The sequence below is a fragment of the Panthera tigris genome, chromosome A2, assembly GCF_018350195.1.
Source record: "Panthera tigris isolate Pti1 chromosome A2, P.tigris_Pti1_mat1.1, whole genome shotgun sequence".
NCBI lineage: Eukaryota > Metazoa > Chordata > Mammalia > Carnivora > Felidae > Panthera > Panthera tigris.
Window position 1 is genome coordinate 139,176,747 of NC_056661.1, and position 19,927 is coordinate 139,196,673.

The 19,927-nt window shown below is 37.8% G+C and overlaps 1 protein-coding gene across 4 annotated transcripts in view; it reads right to left on the reverse strand.

Moving 5' to 3' along the window:
- SLC13A1 (solute carrier family 13 member 1) overlaps positions 1-19,927 on the reverse strand; it is a 233,236-nt gene that overhangs the window by 17,044 nt on the left and 196,265 nt on the right. For all 4 annotated transcript variants that reach the window (XM_042970994.1, XM_042970999.1, XM_042971009.1 and 1 more), the window contains exons 9-10: positions 14,941-15,092; positions 1,530-1,649 (exon numbers count right to left, since the gene is read on the reverse strand). In XM_042970994.1, coding sequence (XP_042826928.1) covers positions 1,530-1,649; positions 14,941-15,092 — 272 coding nt within the window. The remainder of the gene's footprint in view (positions 1-1,529; positions 1,650-14,940; positions 15,093-19,927) is intronic.

Here is a 19,927-nt window from a genome sequence, read left to right on the forward strand (position 1 = left end):
ATGGGTCTGTGACGGGGTGCTTTCTCCCTTAGTTGGGATTCCTGTCCTTTGCATCTTGAATTGCTACCTGTGCAACTGAATAAACCCCCAGAGGCTTGGATTTCCAGGAAGGGGCATTTAGTATGCAGCTGGCTTCTCCCCACTGATGCCCACCTGCTGAAGTCAGTGACATTCCACACATTTGCTTCAGCAGGAGAACTGCCACACGCTGTTCCCACAATCTGGACAAACAGTTGTTTTTTTTTTGTTTTTTTGTTTTTTAAATCATCAGTATCATCTTCCCACTACTAACAAAACTGTGGCAGTTCTGGAGAAAAATCAGGAAGAGGAAATGGAGAGGGAAGAATATGAGTCCTTAGGTGACTAGGCTTGGAAAATTTGGGCATGGGCACGGACCACCACATGGACACAGTGCTTTGCTTTTCAAAGGAAGCACAGATAGATGACTTCAGTCTCACCTGCTTAGTAGATAACACGTTGTTTTGTTCATAGGTCCTTGAGATTTAAATAGCCGATAAAAATGAGTTTCAATTGTTTTGTTTTTTCAGGAAAAAAATTCTCAGGGTTTGATTTATAGCCATTTCCCCTTTCTTTGTGGAGTACTGTTATATATAAATATATATAAATATAAATATATATAAATATATAAAAATATAAATATATATATTTATATTTATATATATTTAGATTTTGCTGTGGAGTCCTTCATAATTGTAAATGCTGGCTGTCATTTAAGTATTGTAACTCATTGGTACTTATGAACTACCAGCTTCAGTCCAGCCAAGGCATTATTGGCAAATTTTCCTTGAATACATGTATTTGACATTTTAGTGGCTCTTTCTTGATCAGTGTTTCTCACCTTGACTTCTAGGTGTTCACCTTGGACCCATATGCGTTACAATTGCAGTGTTGGAAGTGATCTTACTGATAATCCAATGAAATTCCATCATTTTACAGTTGAAAACATGGAGACTGAGAAAGATCACTCACCTGGACTGTGAGAAGCCACAGTCTTTATCCCTGGTCTCCTGATTCATAATCTAACATTCTTTCCACAGGGCACACTCTCACGTCTTTATGTGATTTTTTCAAGGATGTACTAATTTTGGTGCCAAGATGAAGCAGGAATATTGCATGCTATAGTTTAAAGTGACTAGGTAACCAGAGGAAATCCCCACATTAAACAAAAAGGAGGGACAAAACTTCTTGAAATTCCACTTTAACAAGCTGGACTGGGTCCTTACCACAAGTTCCTTATGCCCTTCCAGCTGATTAATAAATTATTAGCTTAGGATTCAAAGGAGACCAAGATAGATTTGCTTTTTACAAACTCTCCTCCACAGCCAACCCTGTTTAGATAATGTTTTAGCTTATCCTTAAAATATGTGCTCATGTGCATCAGCTTTGTAAGGAAGAGAAATTCAGAGACTCTGTGTGCACGAAATGGGTGAAAGGGCACTGGGTGAGCACCTGAGAACTGGGAACCGAGACACCTTTAGTTATCCGATCAACATGGAATATTTACTTACTTGAATCCTAGGAAAAGCCACTGAAGCCAGATCCAGGACAAGAATAGAATAATAATAGCTGCCGGGAAGGAAAGCATAAACCAGGATCCAAAGTTAATGCAACGACATTCAGGGTAACGCCTGTGTGAAAAGACAGAAAAGTGTTCACGGGAGTGTAAAGTGGAATCCTTTCTGATGGTCCTCCGGGAAGCAACACCTCACGTCTTTGCCATGCTCCCAGTCAAGAGGGAAGGCGTGGAACCTTCTCATCATTATATACAGCAGTTGGTTTTACCTCTTACCTCTTGTCCCGAATCTGTAACTCTGTGATTATTGCTGCTTCCCTCACAAGCAAGGGTGGGTATGTTATGATTTTTGTTCCCTTTGTTCAACGTGTAAGGAAGTGCTTGGGAAAGCTGGCACAGTGTCCACACTCACTAAATGCACAAGAAATGGGTATGCATGGGTATATGTGCCTGGTTCTTAGCACTCGAATCATCGGTATGTGAGCGAGGAAACACAAACAGACTTGGGAACAGATGAAAATTGACTTCATGGAACCTAAATTGGTAGCTGGCATCCCAGGCACTTAGGAAGGGACTCTGATCCATCCATACTGTCTTCTATAGCCACTTCCCCTCTCTTCTGTCTGCCCTGAAGAAACTACAACCATCTTGCCAGGCCCTTCTTAGAATTAGACAGTGCTTTAGGGCTCAGCCAAACAGAATAAATCTGGACCAGATAAAAATGACTAAAAGTTCTGTGGAAAACATGAGCTCTTCCTTTATTTCTCCTAGTTATTTTCAGCTTTTCAATCCACATAACCACAAAACAATAATAAAAAAAGTTGGGGGAGGGGAGGAGTCAGAGACAAGCACAGTTTCTTTGGTAACCTCACATTTATTCTTCAAAAATGTAGTATAAATTCCAAGTTAATTCTCACATAGTTATCTATTTTATGACAGAGGAGGGAAAAACAGGAAATTTGAGAAATAGTTTCTTTGCTTTTTTTCTTGACACAGTGACTTTGGAACTTTGGAAAGTACAGAAAACACACAGAAGCAATAAAGACACTGTTAACCTATTTTTATTATTTTTGAAATGATAAAATATAGAGAACTTTATAGAAATGATAGACTTTTATATTCTTGTTCTATTTAAATCACGCTTTGTATTTTTCCATTTAAAAAAGGTCATGTAAATAAATGAAATGTTTCACACTATAGCCATCAACATAAGCCATATTTTTCTACTTTATAAAGTGTCTCCTCTATTTTAAGATGGTTGCTAAGTAATGCAAAGACTTAAAAAAAAAAAAAAGAATGGGTTTTTAAAACTCTAGATTTCCAGTGTTTTCTACCATTACTTTGAGGTTATAAAAAAATTGCTCTAGACCCTAGATTTATCAGGAGCAAGTTGGGATGATCATTATCTACCATGAAGAGATCCAAAGCTTTGCTTACACATTTATGCAATTAGAAATGACCAAGGGTAAGTAAGAAATGCTACAGAATACAGAGAATTGATGAATGGAAAAATGCTGTATCATGTCCATGAGCTTCTACTAAGAATTGCTAAAAATGTTTGCTGTCTTCAGTTGGAAAATTCAATAAGGAGGAAAAGGCCCATTCTTATTTCTGATCAGTTTATTAGACTTGGATTACAGGTTGATGGCTTATGCTATTCTGTTCAGCCTAAAGGCATTTAGAAATGCTGCTAGAATTAGGTTCAAACCAGCACCCCAAACCCCATTTCATCTCTCACCGTCTGTAGCTCATACTTTGAAATCAGGCTATATTGTTCTCCTTACTCAGTCCTCTAAAATTTAACTGGGGGCACCTGGGTGGCTCAGTCGGTTAAGCATCCGACTTCGGCTCAGGTCATGATCTCACGGTTTGTGAGTTTGAGCCCACGTCGGGCTCTGTGCTCACGCTCAGAGCCTGGAGCCTGCTTTGGATTGTGTCTCCCTCTCTCTCTGCCCCTCCCCCACTTGTGCTCTGTCTCTCTCTATCAAAAGCAAAAATGAACTATTGGGACCTCATGAAGATAAAAAGCTTCTGCACAGCAAAGGAAACAATCAACAAAACTAAAAGGCAACCAACGGAATGGGAAAAGATATTTGCAAATGACATATCGGACAAAGAGCTAGTATCCAAAATCTATAAAGAGGTCACCAAACTCCACACCTGAAAAACAAATAATCCAAGGAAGAAATGGGCAGAAAACATGAATAGACACTTCTCTAAAGAAGACATCCGGATGGCCAACAGGCACATGAAAAGATGCTCAACATCGTTCCTCATCAGGGAACTACAAATCAAAACCACACTCAGATATCACCTCATGCCAGTCAGAGTGGCCAAAATGAACAAATCAGGAGACTATAGATGCTGGAGAGGATGTGGAGAAACGGGAACCCTCTTGCACTGTTGGTGGGAATGCAAACTGGTGCAGCTCCTCTGGAAAACAGTGTGGAGGTTCCTCAAAAAATTAAAAATAGGTCTACCCTATGACCCAGCAGTAGCACTGCTAGGAATTTACCCAAGGGAAACAGGAGTACTGATGCATAGGGCACTTGTACTCCAATGTTTATAGCAGCACTTTCAACAATAGCCAAATTATGGAAAGAGCCTAAATGTCCATCAACTGATGAATGGATAAAGAAATTGTGGTTTATATACACAATGGAGTACTACGTGGCAATGAGAAAGAATGAAATATGGCCCTTTGTAGCAACGTGGATGGAACTGGAGAGTGTGATGCCAAGTGAAATAAGCCATACAGAGAAAGACAGATACCATATGTGTTCACTCTTATGTGGATCCTGAGAAACTTAACAGGAACCCACAGGGGAGGGGAAGGAAAAAAAAAAGAGGTTAGAGTGGGAGAGAGCCAAAGCATAAGAGACTTTTAAAAACTGAGAACAAACTGAGGGTTGATGGGGGGTGGGAGGGAGGGGTGGGTGGATGATGGGTATTGAGGAGGGCACCTGTTGGGACGAGCACTGGGTGTTGGATGGAAACCAATTTGACAATAAATTTCATATATTAAAAGAAAAGTAAATAAATGTATAAAAAAATTTTTTAAAATAAAATTTGTTTAATTGACGAGGGCCTTTTTAGAATTTTTGCCTGGGGGGAGGTAGTTCATTTAGTAAATGAAAGCCTAAAAAAGCTAAATTCTGTTTTCTTTTTGCTTTTTTTCTTTAGTATTAAGGAAGTGAACACCACACAGGACAGTGGCCTCCATGATCATAACCTTTATACTTATATTTCCAGTGAATACTTTAAGTGATAATGGAATGAATGGCATACTGTGAAGGATTAGTTTTTCACTTTTTCTTTTCCCACTTCCTCATGCCCTGTAAAGTGAAGTGACTGCAAGTATCTGCCTAAAATAAATATCATGAACTATGTTAAGTACAATTCATTCCGATAGAACGAATTACTTTTACCTTTACTTTTACCCAACACTTTGAGTATCTACCATGTACCAGGTACTCTTCTAAATATTGGGGATATCGTGGTGAATCAGATGGGTGTAAGATAGCCTTTCATAAAGTTTACATTTTTTAAACATTTTTTAAGTTTATGTATTCATTTTGAGAAAGAGAGAGAGAGAGAGAGAGAGAGAGAGAGGGGAGCAGTGAGAGAGGGAGAGAGGGGAAATCCTAAGCAGGCTTTGCACTGTCAGCACTGTCTGACTCGGGGCTAGATCTCACCAATTGTGAGATCCTGACCTGAGACGAAATCGAGTTGGAGGCTTAACAGACTGAGCCACCCAGGTGCCCCCATAAAGCTTACATTGAAATGAGGAGCACAGACAGTAAATAGGTAAGCATGAAAACAATCAGAAAATATAACAAAATAATGTAATAGCAAATTACTAGGGAGAGGAAAAAGTTTTACATAGTGTGGTTAAAGAGGGTGATATCTGAAATGAGATCTAAATGGCAAGAAGGAGCCAGTCCTGTAAATAGCTGGGAGATAGTTACCTGCCCCCCACCCCCAGACAGAGGAAATAGCAAGTACAAAGGCCCTGAGGTAGGAATGAGTGCAGAATGTTTGAGGATCAGAAGGCTAGTGTGGCTGTGGGTAGTGAGCTAAAGTTAGTGGCATGAAATAAAGCCCAAGAAGTAGCCAACAGCAATCAGATCATGTAACACCTTGTAGGCCCTCAGAAGAAATTTGAATTTTAGCACAAACGTAATCAGGAGTAATTGGAACATAATAAATAAGTTAGTGACATGATCTAACTTTAAGTCTATGTAAATTTGTTATTTACGTAAAGCATGTTGGTTAGATGGATCCTCAAGATTGAAGGCAACAAGAGTGGAAGCCAAGTTGTAGTAGGCAGAACTCCAAAATGACCCACAAGATTTCTGTGCCTGGTATACATGTTTTGTATAATCTTCTCTCTTCTGTGTGGGAAGAACTTGCATATAAGGTGGGATTTCATTCCTGTGATTAGGTTCTTTTATGGAAAAAGTGAAGGGATTTTGCAGTGGTAATCAAGGTCCCCATTAATTTTTGAGTTAATCAAAAGGGAGATTATCTTGGGTGGATCTGACTTAATCAGGTGAACCCTTAAAAGAGAACCTTTCCTGCTGGCCTAAAGAAGCAAGCTTTCCTATTGCCAGAGGAAGGGGCCATGTGTCAAGGACCGAGAGGTAGCTTCTAGAAGTTGAGAGTGACCCCACGCCAAAAGTTAGCAATAAAATGGGCACGTCAGTAATTCAACCACAGGGAACTCAGTTCAGGCCAGTAACCTGAATGATCTTGGAATAGGGCTCTAACCTTCTGTGGAGATTAGTGGTCCAGCTGTCACCTTGATTTTTAGCCTGGTGAGATCCTAAGCAAGGTTCTCAGCTAACCTGTGCCTAGACTCCTGACCCACCGAAATTATGAGGTCACAAATTCATGCAGTTTTAGGCCGGTTAAGTTAATGGTAATGTGTAAAGTAGCAATATAAACCAAATACACAGGGAAATTTATTAGAAGACAAAAGAAGTTTGGCAGAGGAGTAGGGTAGAATGGGAAATAGAGTAGATTTTAGCTGAAGTCAGATTGGTAGCAGTGAAGATGAGAAGACAATTGATTTTAAACATATTTGGGACAAAATGTGGAGGAATGAGGAAAAGGTGCCATTTATTGAAATGAAGTCTGAGGAGAGAACAGGTTGGCAGATGGGTAAGGGAATGGAGGGTCAAAAATGCTGCTGTGGGCATGTTAATCGAAGACGTCCCTTAGTTTTCCAAGTGGTCATGTTGGATGGGCAGTTAGATAGATGAGTCTGAAAATGAGAGCAGCGGGCAGTTAGAGATAGAAAAGAGGTCGTTGCCAACATACAGGTGATATTGTAAACCACAGAAATGGGCGTGATAATTTCAGGAGTAAATGGAGATAAGAGGAAGAGGGAACGCACCCTGGGGCATCTAGAGGTCAGGCAGAGGTTTAGGAATGAGCAGATGAGCTAAGTACATTTCATTCTAACACAAATCCTGTGAGGAAAGCATTATATATCCATTTTACACAGGAAGATACTACGTCTCATAAGGTTAAATGGATTGTTCAAGGTCACAGATTGTATAGTCAAGCAGAATTTTCAACCCAGAAGGGGGGTTTAAAATACAATGTCTTTTCATTAAGGCATAGTGTCCTCAACTCCAGTTCCCAGGTGAAAATAGAAAGTTCCATATATACTGCAAGATATCCATAAGCCAGGGCACAAACTTTATGTCTAAGGACATTTTAGAACACCATAGAAATGATTTCACCATAACAGAGATGTGCTTTGACCTGAAGCCTGTGTGCCCATCATTGTTGAAACTCAGGAAGATAGTGTTGTTGTTGCAGTTCTCATGCCCAACTACAAAATGATGAATAGCATTAATTCTAATGAAATACACAGAAATTGTCTCAAAAGAATGGATGTACTTGTGGAAATTTACAGCCTTGAAACAAATTTGGGCCTTCAGAGCACTATACGCTGTGTCCATGCTGATTATAGTCCTTTTGATTAATGACTGCTTTGATTATTTGAGTCAAAGCCACTTTTCAGTTCTGTATTGGTATATTTGCAGACATTTCTTTTCAAATATTAACTACTTGTTATTCATGAACCAAGCTTATATTTCTAATAGGAATAGCAAAAGTAAAATAAACAGCATCAACTGCTAGCATTATTGGCAATTTCCTATGTGCCAGGCCCTCTTGCTAAGAGCCAAGCATGCATTATCCCACTTAATCCTCACAGTAATAAGTTCTAGTATCACCCCCATTATACAGAGGAAGAAACTGATGATGTTCACAGAAGTTAAGCTAATATATGGCAAGACTGAAATCCGAGCCAAGGTCTGAGTGCAAACTCTGCAATACCCAAATTTCTTCTATGGTACTTGCCAGAGAACTTATTTCTGAGAAATATAATTGCTCAATTCTCCAGGAAAAAATCATGGTAACTTTTGAAGTTAGCTATTGTTAGGTAACTGGTTTACCTTCTCCCTCTATAATTAGCCAACAAGAAAGGTTAGGAAGGTGGGTACCAATAAACACATTTGAATTTAGGGCACCTATAAACACATTTATTTTACAATTTCTTAGTTTGTGAACCCACAGTAGTTAAAATTTAATATGTAATTAGTAACAACGACTGTGCTAATTGTTCACAATAAAAGTTCCTTCCATGCTCTTTGTACACCCACATATTACACAGCTGACACCCACAAGCTGAATAATATTCTTTGATAATCAACAAGTTATGAAATTTTACTTCCATTTTTATCTGGTAGATTTGCGTTTTGGGTTTAACTAATAGCTGTTCTATTTGTTAAATAATATTGATGCATCAAAACTAGTTTGCTATGACAGCAGCAATTGCCTCTAATAATATTCCCTCAGTAGCATAATTTTAATATCAAAAAATTATTTAGTTATTGAGATGATTCCCAAGAACAATAAGCACTTCATTTATGTCTTGGTAGAGTTCATCTCAGCTGATGATTATCGATCATCTACCTGCGCCCCTTGTGTGCTAAAAGAATAAGACAATGATTCATTCAGACTCTATAAGTCTGAAAATCATCAGGGGTGATGGTTATGCATAAACGTAGATGAGACACGTTTATAGAGATGTGAATACAGTTTATGACCAGAGGAGATGGGAATGGTGGTATAGGAGTAACTGAACAGAGTTTCAGATGAAAGAGCATCCACACAAGTAGAGAAAGAAATTGACACAGTTGGCAGGCCTTTCAAGAACCGGAGTAGGAGGAAATGGGTTAATTACAAGGTGGCAGATATTAACAATAATTGTCAGGGAAGAAGGAGATTGGGTGATGACCGGAAGTATTGTCAGTGGAGCAGAATGGAATGAGGGCCAGGCAGAGAATGCCGATCAACCAGGATTTACCTAACAGAGGAGCTAATAAAAATCTCACAAACCTGTAAGGTAGTAACAGGAAGTAGGAAGACCAAAGAATATTTCCAGAATGCTCTATTCCAAGGATTAGTTAAGGATAATGGTGAATTAATCACAGAGGAGCCAGAATTTAGGTACCACTGGTGCTAGATTCAGATTAAGAATGCCAAAAAACGGCACACTTTATAGTTGAGTTAGGGAATTAGCTTCATCTGGTTACTATTATTCTGAAAATCACCTCCCAAGCTATACATCAGCTCATGACCACAAGGGAATGGTTCAGTCTAACTAGCCACACACTTAGCTTTGCAACTATTTCAAATGACACTTGCTATGTTTGCACGCTTACATTAAAAAAAAAAAAAAAAAAGAAACGCCACCCATGAATGTGAAGACTGATGTAGTTTTTCTTGCTACTGGCAGCAAACTTGTGTTTTTAGAATTTTGCCATCTTGGCACCCTCACATAATATGGTCTGTGAGGCAGTGAGACTGCAGAGTAGAAAGAGCACTGGGCCTTGGGCCATCTGTCTTCATCTGGCTGTTCCTCCATTGACTAGCGATCATCAATTGCTTAAAGTCTCTGAGCCTCAGTTTCCTCATCTGTGAAAGGAGAGAACTGTACACATGCTCTGAAATTCCTCTGTCTTCACTTTTTCTCTTCTTAGCCCTGATTATTACTCAAGAGGATGTGTACTTCTTTTCCAAGACTAACATTTCGACTCTTGTTTCTAATTCCATTCTGCTTCTACCTGACTCTTGGCCCATCAATCTTCTCCTCTCTCTTTTTCAAAATGTCACACATCTCTTTTACAGTTTCCTTCTCCTGAGTGTAAAACAAAACTGACATCTCCCTTGTTCCAAGAGATCTCTCTGCCTCTGGTCACACCATGCTTGTTCTTTTTTTCTTTGCTTTGTCAAACTTGAAAGAACCATTTAAGTTAGCTGCTTTCACCTCCCCACTATTTACTCACATCTTAACTCTCTGCAGTCTAAATTTGGTCCTCCCTCCCATGTGTCTTCTTGGGGGACACTGATAAGAACCAAGCCTTTTCTTAGCCATCCTCCTCCTTGACCCTTCTACCACACTGCTTGTTCCTGAGTCATCCTCCACTTTGAAAATGGTCTTATTTGGCTTTCAAAACACCACATGCTCCTGGTTCTCCACCTACTCTGATAAACTTTTCTCATCTTTTTTGTCAACACTACCCAAGAGTCTATCCATGTCTTGATTCTTTTAACTTTTTTCTCCCTTTGTAACCATTTCTACATCCAAGATTTTAACTTCTGTGTGTGTGTGTATGTGTGTGTGTGTGTGTGTGTGTGTGTGTGTATATATATATACACACACACACACATATATATGTATATATATCCCTCAAATTAAAATTTTTTTTAATGTTTATTTATTTTTGAGTAAGAGAGAGAGACAGAGTGCAAGCAGGGGAAAGGAAGAGAGACAGGGAGACACAGAATCTGAAGCAGGCCCGAAGCGAGGCTCGAACCCACGAACCAGGGGATCCTGACCTGAGCCAAAATCGGACACTCAACCGACTGAACCACCCAGATGCGCCAGCCCTCAGATTTTAAACTAACTTCAACGATGCATTTGCAAATGACTACTGAAAATCTTGTGGATAGGGTCTTAGCAGGCCATGTTAATACATCTAAAATCAAATTTATTAATTTCTCCAATGAACCGAGAAATTCATGGCATCACTACCTATCTATCCATATTGGCAAAAATTCCCAGAGTTGCCCTAACCCCTCCTTGCCCTTAAATCGTCACACCTAATTACTCACTCTTCCTGTCTGTACATACAGTGTCCTGAGTCTAAATCCTATCACTTCACAACTAGCTTAGTTTTGCCCTTATCGTCTGTTAGCACTTTGGTAATGGACTCCTAATTGGTCTTCTATCCTCAGACTCTTAGAATGCCAATCAATCTGCACATTGCTGTTCTAAACAGTGCCAAAAAATACACAGATTATTTCACTGCCTCCCTAAAAACATGATTACAAACTTTTTGTGTTTTGGTTTTATGAATTATTTGCATTCATTTTCTTCATAAACATGCTATTTACCTCTTTTAAGATTGGGTCATGCTGTATAGACAAGTTTTCTCTAGTGATCCTGGCCATGCACACAGCTACACTCCTCTGTTAGAGTGAACGTTCAATTATGTTTCTAGGGAGGTAATTGTTTAGGGAGACAGACGGGGGTTTGAATGATCTTGGTTTGGACCTCAGTCTGCTATACAAACATCCACTTTCTTGACTCTAGTAATAATAACAAACATTTACAGAGCATATGCTCTGTGCTAGGCACTTATTAAAGTGTTATTTATTTATTTATTGTAAAACTCTAAACAACTCTCTAAGAGAGAGACCTTATTATCATCCCCATTTCTCTGGGAAGGTAACAAGCTTAAAGAGAGTAGTCTGTCCAAGATCACCTCATTTGTAAATGGAAGAACTGGGATTTCAACACAGACATTTTAAGTCTAGAGCCTATGCTTTACGCCCCAGTATATGCCACCTTCACAGCAAGGATATATAGAGTATGTGTGCACTAAAACGTATGTAAAATTTCTGACACGAATTCAATACATGTCACCTAACTTCTCTCCTATATGTCAAAACCAAATGTTATTATGTTTTAAAAATTTTAAAGGTTTTCACATATGCATGTTTTGTCTAGAAAACCAGATGGAATTTCGAAGTTTCCTGACAAGTTTTATTTTTTGCATTCTCCAGAAGAATTCAAAACAGTGCCTTGCACATTGTCAGTCCTCAACTAATGTTTGTTGACTGAAGAGTGAAGGAATAAAGGTTTGTTTTATTTGCACTGAATGAAATTTAGCTTTCTCAGAATACATTGTTCTTCCATTCTTTGTGCAAAGAGGAGAATAAAAGACACTATATATGTATATATATGTATATATAAATATAAATATATTTATATGAATATATAAAATACATATAAATATATTTTGTATCTGTAAGTGATAGATGGAGAGATAGATAAAGGCTTTGAAATGTGTTATCCATTCCCTCTTCCCATTGTTTGTAAGATGGCACCTTTCTCTAGAAGTAAATGGTAGGAAATCATTGATTCTTAGGATTCATGCACCTTTGGAGCTGGGCCAGATCCAAAATTAAATTGCACAAAATCACTGTTGGTATTGGTTTAAAAAAGATGGCAAGCGGTGTCAAGAGGAAAAGGTGGCATTATTGTAGTGGATTTGAAAATAAAGGGCAAGTTCTGTCTGTTTCCAAAGATCTGGGCAAAGAATATAAATTCTTTTTTTTTCCCTGTAGTTTTAAGTTTCTGGAACTTTTCCTAAAGAAAGTGAATGCATTTCATTCCATTGTTGCTTTGAGATGCTGTTGTCTTTTAGGGCCAATATTTAAGAAAAAGTTAAATATCTAGTTTGTTTAATAATATCAATTATATTTTTTCACATAAGGTTGTTTTTCCCCTCTATTCTAGTATTTTCTATCAAGAAAGGGTACTCTGAGTTTCTTTCTTTTTGTGTATAATTCCTAATGTTAAAGTGAACTTTTGAAGACAAAACGTCGCCAAATTTCAAAGTACATGTTAAGCATTTTCTAAATTTAAAGAATCTTTGGCCAAATTCCCATGACTAGGAGAATTAGAAGATTAGATAATTAGGGAAAATAGTTACTGAAACATTTTGCTCAAAGTGCTACAATGCTCTCAATCTGTCATTGCAAATGACAAGGGAACAGTTAAGTAAAAGAAAATGTGGTTGATACATTGTGCAAGACTACAGACCAATGGCAAATTCAGCATAGATTACTTTACTTTACTTTAACACCATCAATTTCATGGGAATGGTAGAGGCTAGCAGTTCTCTAACACCAAGAATAAAATAATAAAATTCTGGTCTAAATTTTTAGAAAAAGAGATTTACAGAGAAGACTATAATGTGGAACCTTCTTGGGGAATTAATGAGAAAGGACAGTAGTCTAATTTTCAGAAAGAGATCAAGTACATTTCCTGTCTTAAATTAGGGGATACATTGGGTAAGTCCTTTCTGAGATGGCGAATTTCAGAAGTCTCCCACTTATAAACCAAATGCCTTTTAGAAGTTTGTTTCTAAGTTGGCTGTTGGGAGTATACATGACGCATGTGTAATCAGAGAAACAATAAATACACACGGAGGTCTGTGGTAGCTTGTCCTAAACCGCCCTGCCACTGTTCTTTGCACACAAGTTCTTGTTCTTTTTAGAATGGAGTGTGACATTTTCTTGAATCTTGGATTTCTTGGAAAAGCTATGCATGCACAACATTTTGCAAATAATTTCAGAAAGTTTATAAAATCTGTGAATCTGCTTTGAAGTATGTAATTTTCCTGATTCTGAACCTGAATTTTTCTGTGAAAAAGAGCTAAATCCTTTTCCAGAGCATCCTTAATGCTGCCCAACTTGCTGGAACTCTGACAATTATCTGTCCTATTAGTACTTGAAAATATACCTTGGGTGTAGAATCAGTTTGAGGCCTCACATAAAAGCATGGACTTTCAAACTATTTTTCAATAGTTCTTACAATAGCTCTTACAAATATTGTCAAGTATTTTTACATAGTTTAATTCATTTAATTCTCACAATAATCATCTGAACTGTGACTATTTTCGATAGGTAAAATTAAGTCTTGGGGAGAGTAATGCACTTTTTATTCTTCAAATTCATAAAGTGACTGAAAATTGTGGAATTAAAATTTTTTTTTATTGTTTATTTATTTTTGAGAGAGAGAGAGAGAGAGAGACAGAGTGTGAGTGGCAGAGGAGCAGAGAGAGAGGGAGACAGAGAATCTGAAGCAGGCTCCATACTCTGAGCTGTCAGCACAGAGCCTGATGCAGGGCTCGAACTCACAAGCCGCTAGATCATGACCTGAGCTGAAGTTGGACGCTTAACCGATTGAGCCACCCAAGTGCCCCAGATTGTGGAATTAAAAAAAAAGTTTATTTATTTATTTTGAGAAAGAGAGACAAGAGAGCATGCACTAGCATGGGTAGAGGCAGAGAGAGAGAATACCAAGCACATCCCATGCTGTCAGCGCAGAGCCCAACGTGGAGCTTGATCTCACATGAGATCATGACCTAAGCCGAAATTAAGAGTCTGACACGTAACTGACTGAGCCACCTCGGCACCCCTGAAAATTGTGGAATTTTGCATCCAAGTTATCTGACTCTACTCATATATTCCCCATGTTCTGCAATGGATTAACATCACAGTTGCAGACTTATATTTAGAGTCATGTATCTGTCCTTAGAATACTTTATTACTGCCATTTCTTGCAACTGCCCCATCCTTCAACTATTTTTGAATTCTAGGTAAGACTTCTGTAATTAGCACCTTTGCTCACCACTCATCTTTCAAGTTCAAATGCTAGTTCCCAAGCCCTACAAAAATTTTCCTCTGCAAATAATCCCTATTCGCTTTTGTTAACTATCATTTGCAGTATTATTTGTAATGATAAATGTTTTCCCCATTTGGCTAGAATGGTTAGCCAGGAGTTATCTCTTCTGAGCTTGCTTGGGGAATCTGTGGGCACCTACTGATTCACTATGCCCTACATATTTAACTCTTAGTAGAAGGGCAGATGTCCTGATGTCCTGATAAAAAACAAAGGAGAGTAGGGGCACCTGGGTGGCTCAGTCAGTTAAGTGTCTGACTCTTGATTTTGGCTCAAGGAATGATCTCACAGTTCGTGGGGTCAAGCTCCACATTGGGCTCAGTGCTAACAGCACAGAGTCCACTTGGGATTCTCTTTTATCCTTTCTCTCTCTGGTCCTCCCCTGCTGTGTGTGTGCTCTCTTTGTCAAACAAATAAATAAACATTAAAAAAAAACAAAAAAACAAAAACGAAGGAGAGTTAACTCAGGATAGCAATCACTGTTCCTGAATTCTCTGAATCAGTTAAGACTCACCTTCATAAGTTGTGTGCTGTCTCTTTATCAAATCGACAGTTCAAAACTTTTACTTACATATTGAAATGCTCAGCGAAGATCAAGTTGGTGGAAGTACCAGTGATCGTTGTCAGTCCACCGATGGTGGAAGAGTAAGCAACACACAAGCACATAAGTTTACACATCATGTGGTCCTTCTTTGTTCGATACTTGGCTCCTGTGCCTGAATTCTGTTCAACAGAAAATAGTTTACACATCACGTGGTCCTCTTCTATTTGTCTTCTGCGCCACCAACATTTAATCATTTTCAAGTCATCTTTACAAAAGAAAAAAAGGCGGCCTTCTTAACCTTCTTCTCGATCAAACCACTGCCCTACCTCACTTTCATTTTCACAGCCGAACTACTCAAAAGAGCTGTCTACATCCACTGACTGCATTCTTACTCACGCCAATCTGGCTTCCATCTCTTCAGTCCACCCCAAGTGTGCTTGCTGTGATTATCAGTAGCCTCCACATTACTAAACTCAACAGATACTTTTCAGTCTCAGTTTCGTAGACCTCTCAACAGGACCTGAAAGAGTTAATCACTTCTTCCCGCTTGAAAACTCTTCTTAGGGCTTCTATGGTATCTCACTCTTCTGGGTTTTCTCCTACATCTTTGCTTGTTTCTCTGTCTCCCTTGTCAGTTCATTTTCCCTCATCTTTCCTTAAAACTGGAATTTCTTGAAAACTATGTCATGGGCACCTGTCTCTTTTCACTGCAATGTTTATCCTTAGGAAATCTCATATATTTTCACTGGTTTAATGAATATAGATACACCAGACCATCAATTCTGTTCTTCAGCCCAGACTTCTCCTTTTAGACCTACATACCCAATTAACTGTTTAACATAATTTGAATGTCTTAAATAAAACCTCAATCCCAAAATGTTCAAAACCAAACTCACCATTTCCTTCCTCAAATGTAGTTCTTCTTCAGGATCACCTAATTAATCTGGTAGTATCATCATCATTATAATTACAAATACTTACAGTGTGCTTAGTGTACAATAAACACCGTTCTAAGTTAAAATTAAATAAACAACTTAATCCACTTTATTCTTACAACACAAAGAGGTTAGCACTGTTATCCCATTTTACACATGAAGACATGAGACAGAGTAAAGTTAAGTGGCTTGCCCAAGGTCACATAGTCTGAAAATGGCACGCTTGGATTTTAAAGCCGTGTAGTCTTGTTTTACAATTCATAACCTCAGCCACTACACTATATTGCTTGTCCTCCTTGAAAACATTCTCTTCCTCACCCTCCCAAATCATGTCCATTTTATCTACTTAAATATGTCTGGACACTTTCGTGTTCATCTCCACTACTATCACTTTGGTATAAATCAAATCTGATTTGGGCTACTGTAATAGCCTCCTTATGGGTATTTATCTGTCAAGTCTTGCCTATTTGAGACCTGTCCCACACATTTCAGCCTTAAAAAAATATAGATGTATTTTTAAAATATACAAATAGAGGAATCTCCCTATTCCATACAGATAGGTATGCTATCTGTGGTATACGCACTGAAAGATCTTTGGGAGAAATCACAGAAAGGAAATATTTTCTATTCACTGAAAACCATCATGGATGTGGGAATGACTTAGCATTGTAGGGTCTGGTGCATTGATTGTAATTTGCCTCTTACCTTCTAATTAACTTAAAAGTTAGCCCTCTGGGTATCTACTCTTCACCTAAAATAATTTGTAAGTGTCTCCTTTTGTCTAATATTTCCTACATTTCCTACATGGAAATGATGTGTATTTTCCACAATAAAAGCTGCCATCGAAAATGTGAAAAATAAATGGTATGTAAATAAAATAGCAAAATATCTTTACAAATTATTATAGTGGTACAAATGAAATTTAGGGCTTAAAAGTGATCTATTTTGCTACAGAAAAGACCAAAGAGAAACCAGAAAGTGATATATAATTTGGATACAATTAAACTGATAACAAGAATGGAAACTTAAAGATGTAATGTGTATAATAATTCTGACACATTAAAACTTTCAAAATTACAAAAAACACTTTCAAAACTACAAAGAAAAAACTGGATTTCATATAAAAGCTGAACTGCAAATATATGCATATATAGGTGTTTATATATGTATATAAAGCACAATGACTAAAATGCATTGGCTGATACAAAATTTTAAAAATCAAAATAGGAAAATACTAATATATTCACCATGTTTTATCCTTTATGGACTTCCCATACTTTTCCCTCTGTATAGACCTTTAAAACATACATTAATGCTACTGCACATAAGGTGATATTTATGCAAATATCATGGACAATTTAGAAACATTAAAAATTCAAGTTAAATTTAAATTCTGCAATAAATTGTAACACTAATATATCATAATACATGTTAAGGGTTAAGTGCAGGTGTTGGGAGGTGGGATGGGGTGCAACAATTCTGTTATCATCCAGTAAATGTGAACCCCATGCAGTCAGCTCTATTGTTTGATTTTGTTTTTGTTTTTTGTTTGTTTTTTTTTTGTTGCTGTTTTTGGCTTAGGTCATGTGATTACTGGGTCGAATTTATTGAGGAGATGATGTTATAGTAAGGGGTAACTGAGGTCCAGAGAGACAGTAGTGGAGGTCAGTGGGCAGAAAACTAGAGCTGTTCTTAAAAAAATTCTTTTAAATTTAAATTCAAGGTAGTTAACATACAGTACAGTCTTGGCTTCAGAAGTAGAACCCAGTGATTCATCTCTTCCATATGACGCCTAGTGCTCATCGTGAAAAGTGCCCTCCTAATGCCCATTACCCATTAACCCATCCTCCCACCCATGTCCCCTCCAGCAATCCTCATTTGTTCTCCATATTTAAGAGTCTCTTATGGATACATCCCTTAAGAAAGCCTGAGACAAGCCACTAATTGAGCCAACTACTGGTACAGAAACTACAAAAACAATGGAAAGGAGAGTCCTCAGCAGGTTAGTCTTTTGCTGAAGACAGTGGTTTCAACCTGAGACCAAGGGTTGACCAAAGGGCCCAAAAGAGATTTGTAATAAGTCATTTGGACTAGAAAGTCAAGAGCATGTGTTCGCAGATATGAGGACAATAAAATAAGCACTACATTCTTCCAAAAGTAGATGAGGAATTTGGTGTGTGTGTCTGTGTGTGTGTGTGTGTGTGTGTGTGTGCATGCATGTGTGTGCTTGGTGTACTTTCTCCTAAGAGTTTGGGAGGGAAAAATGATTCCTATGCAAAGAAAAGAAGAGATGCAAAACATCTAGAGGGGTGAAGCTGGAGACAGTCAGGGATAACATGGCCAGAGAAGACTTCCTGTACTAAGAAGACCAAAGGACATTGCCATGGACATACTGTGAATGGGAAAGTGCTTGCTTTATAATGTTTCATGATGGGGGACTTACGTGAATTTAAATATTCAGAATAAAGTAATTTTTATAATAAAAATATATCCACACACACATAATGCCTAGGAATAGCCCAAAATGAAAAATGTCAAAATACTAACAATAGAATTGGGGGTATCTTCTGTCTTCTTGATACTTTTTGTATCTTCTACAATCATAAAAGAGTTTTCCCAATATATAAAAGAATTGTAGACTATTAGTGCAGACAAGTATTTAGAGATTACGTGGTACATTTTTCAGAAGACCAAAATTCATCTTAAATGTGACATAGCTGGTCACTGTAGGACTGAAACCAGAATCCACGTATCTGAGTTTCCAGTCAATTATTTCTTTTGTACCATTTGACCTTCCAGAACACTTTTTATTTATGTGTTTTTAAATCTACACCTAAGACTTTATACTTAATTACATTTCATATTGCTTTTATCATAGCAATTGTAATCTGTTTTTATTCAATCCCAATTGTTTGTTATTTCACACAAATATGACATCTAAGACCTTGTGAATGTACCTTCTACAAATTCTTCCAAGTGACAGACAAATTTTGTCTAAGACATGACCAAATGTCAATCCCATGACATCATCACATGGGTGGTGCTCAAGGGACATTTCAGAACAGAAATCTTGCAGGTCCAGATATAACTCACTATTGCCACCTGGTGGCTATGACTGGAGATTCCAGGGGCATGTTAAACATTTCCTTCCAATCTTCCTTACTAAAAATGCATACATGAACCAGCATAGGCTAAACCAGTGGTCTTCAATCATGTGCATAATAATTCACTGGGGTGAGAGTGGTAAGAAAACGCTAGGGGTGTCCATTTACATTTAAATAATTATTGACGGCTAATTGTACAAAATCTTAGTTCTAGCTAATCATTTTCTGCTTGCTGAAGACAGCCAGTTTAAAATCTTCTAGCTCTTTTTGGGTATTTATTTGCACTTATCTTAAAAATATCCATAGGATATAATATATTTATTTCGCAGTTGTTGGCATTACAATTAAATTTCTACTATGTTAGACGATGGGAATTTTGCTTTCTTTCATAGACTTGACCACTGAACACACTCACACTTTTCACGTCCCCATTAACCTTCCATTATGACTACATGATAATTTAGAGCAGAATTCAATGTTCAGAATGCTGCCTAGAGTAGAGATGTATGAACATCTGAGCAATACGACCTATATTACTTTTCCTGTTTTGTACTTTTTCTACCCCTCCTTGTTCGCTTAATTTTCTAAGTTTTGCTTAGTTTTCTAAATAACCACCACTAAATGGCCCCAACCATTCTGTGGTTGTTTAAATCTTCTCTCGGAACAACCAGACAACATACTTAGGCTACACCAAGTATTCTACCAATTTCACTGTCTTAGAGCACTTCTTTCAGAGGCCTTTCTAACCTTTTCTAAGTCCAGTCATTTTCTTCTCTACATCTGCAAAGATCTACCTAGACTTTAGTCCATCCTCTTGCTTCTATCCATAATTTGACTGGATATTGATTTCAAGATTGAAAATAAATGTTATGCAGAATGTTGAAGGCATTTTTTCCCTACTGTTTGAATTTCCAATGTTGCTATAGAGAAGTTTTTAGCCATTCATGTTTTTCATCCTTTTTAATCAGTTTTTTC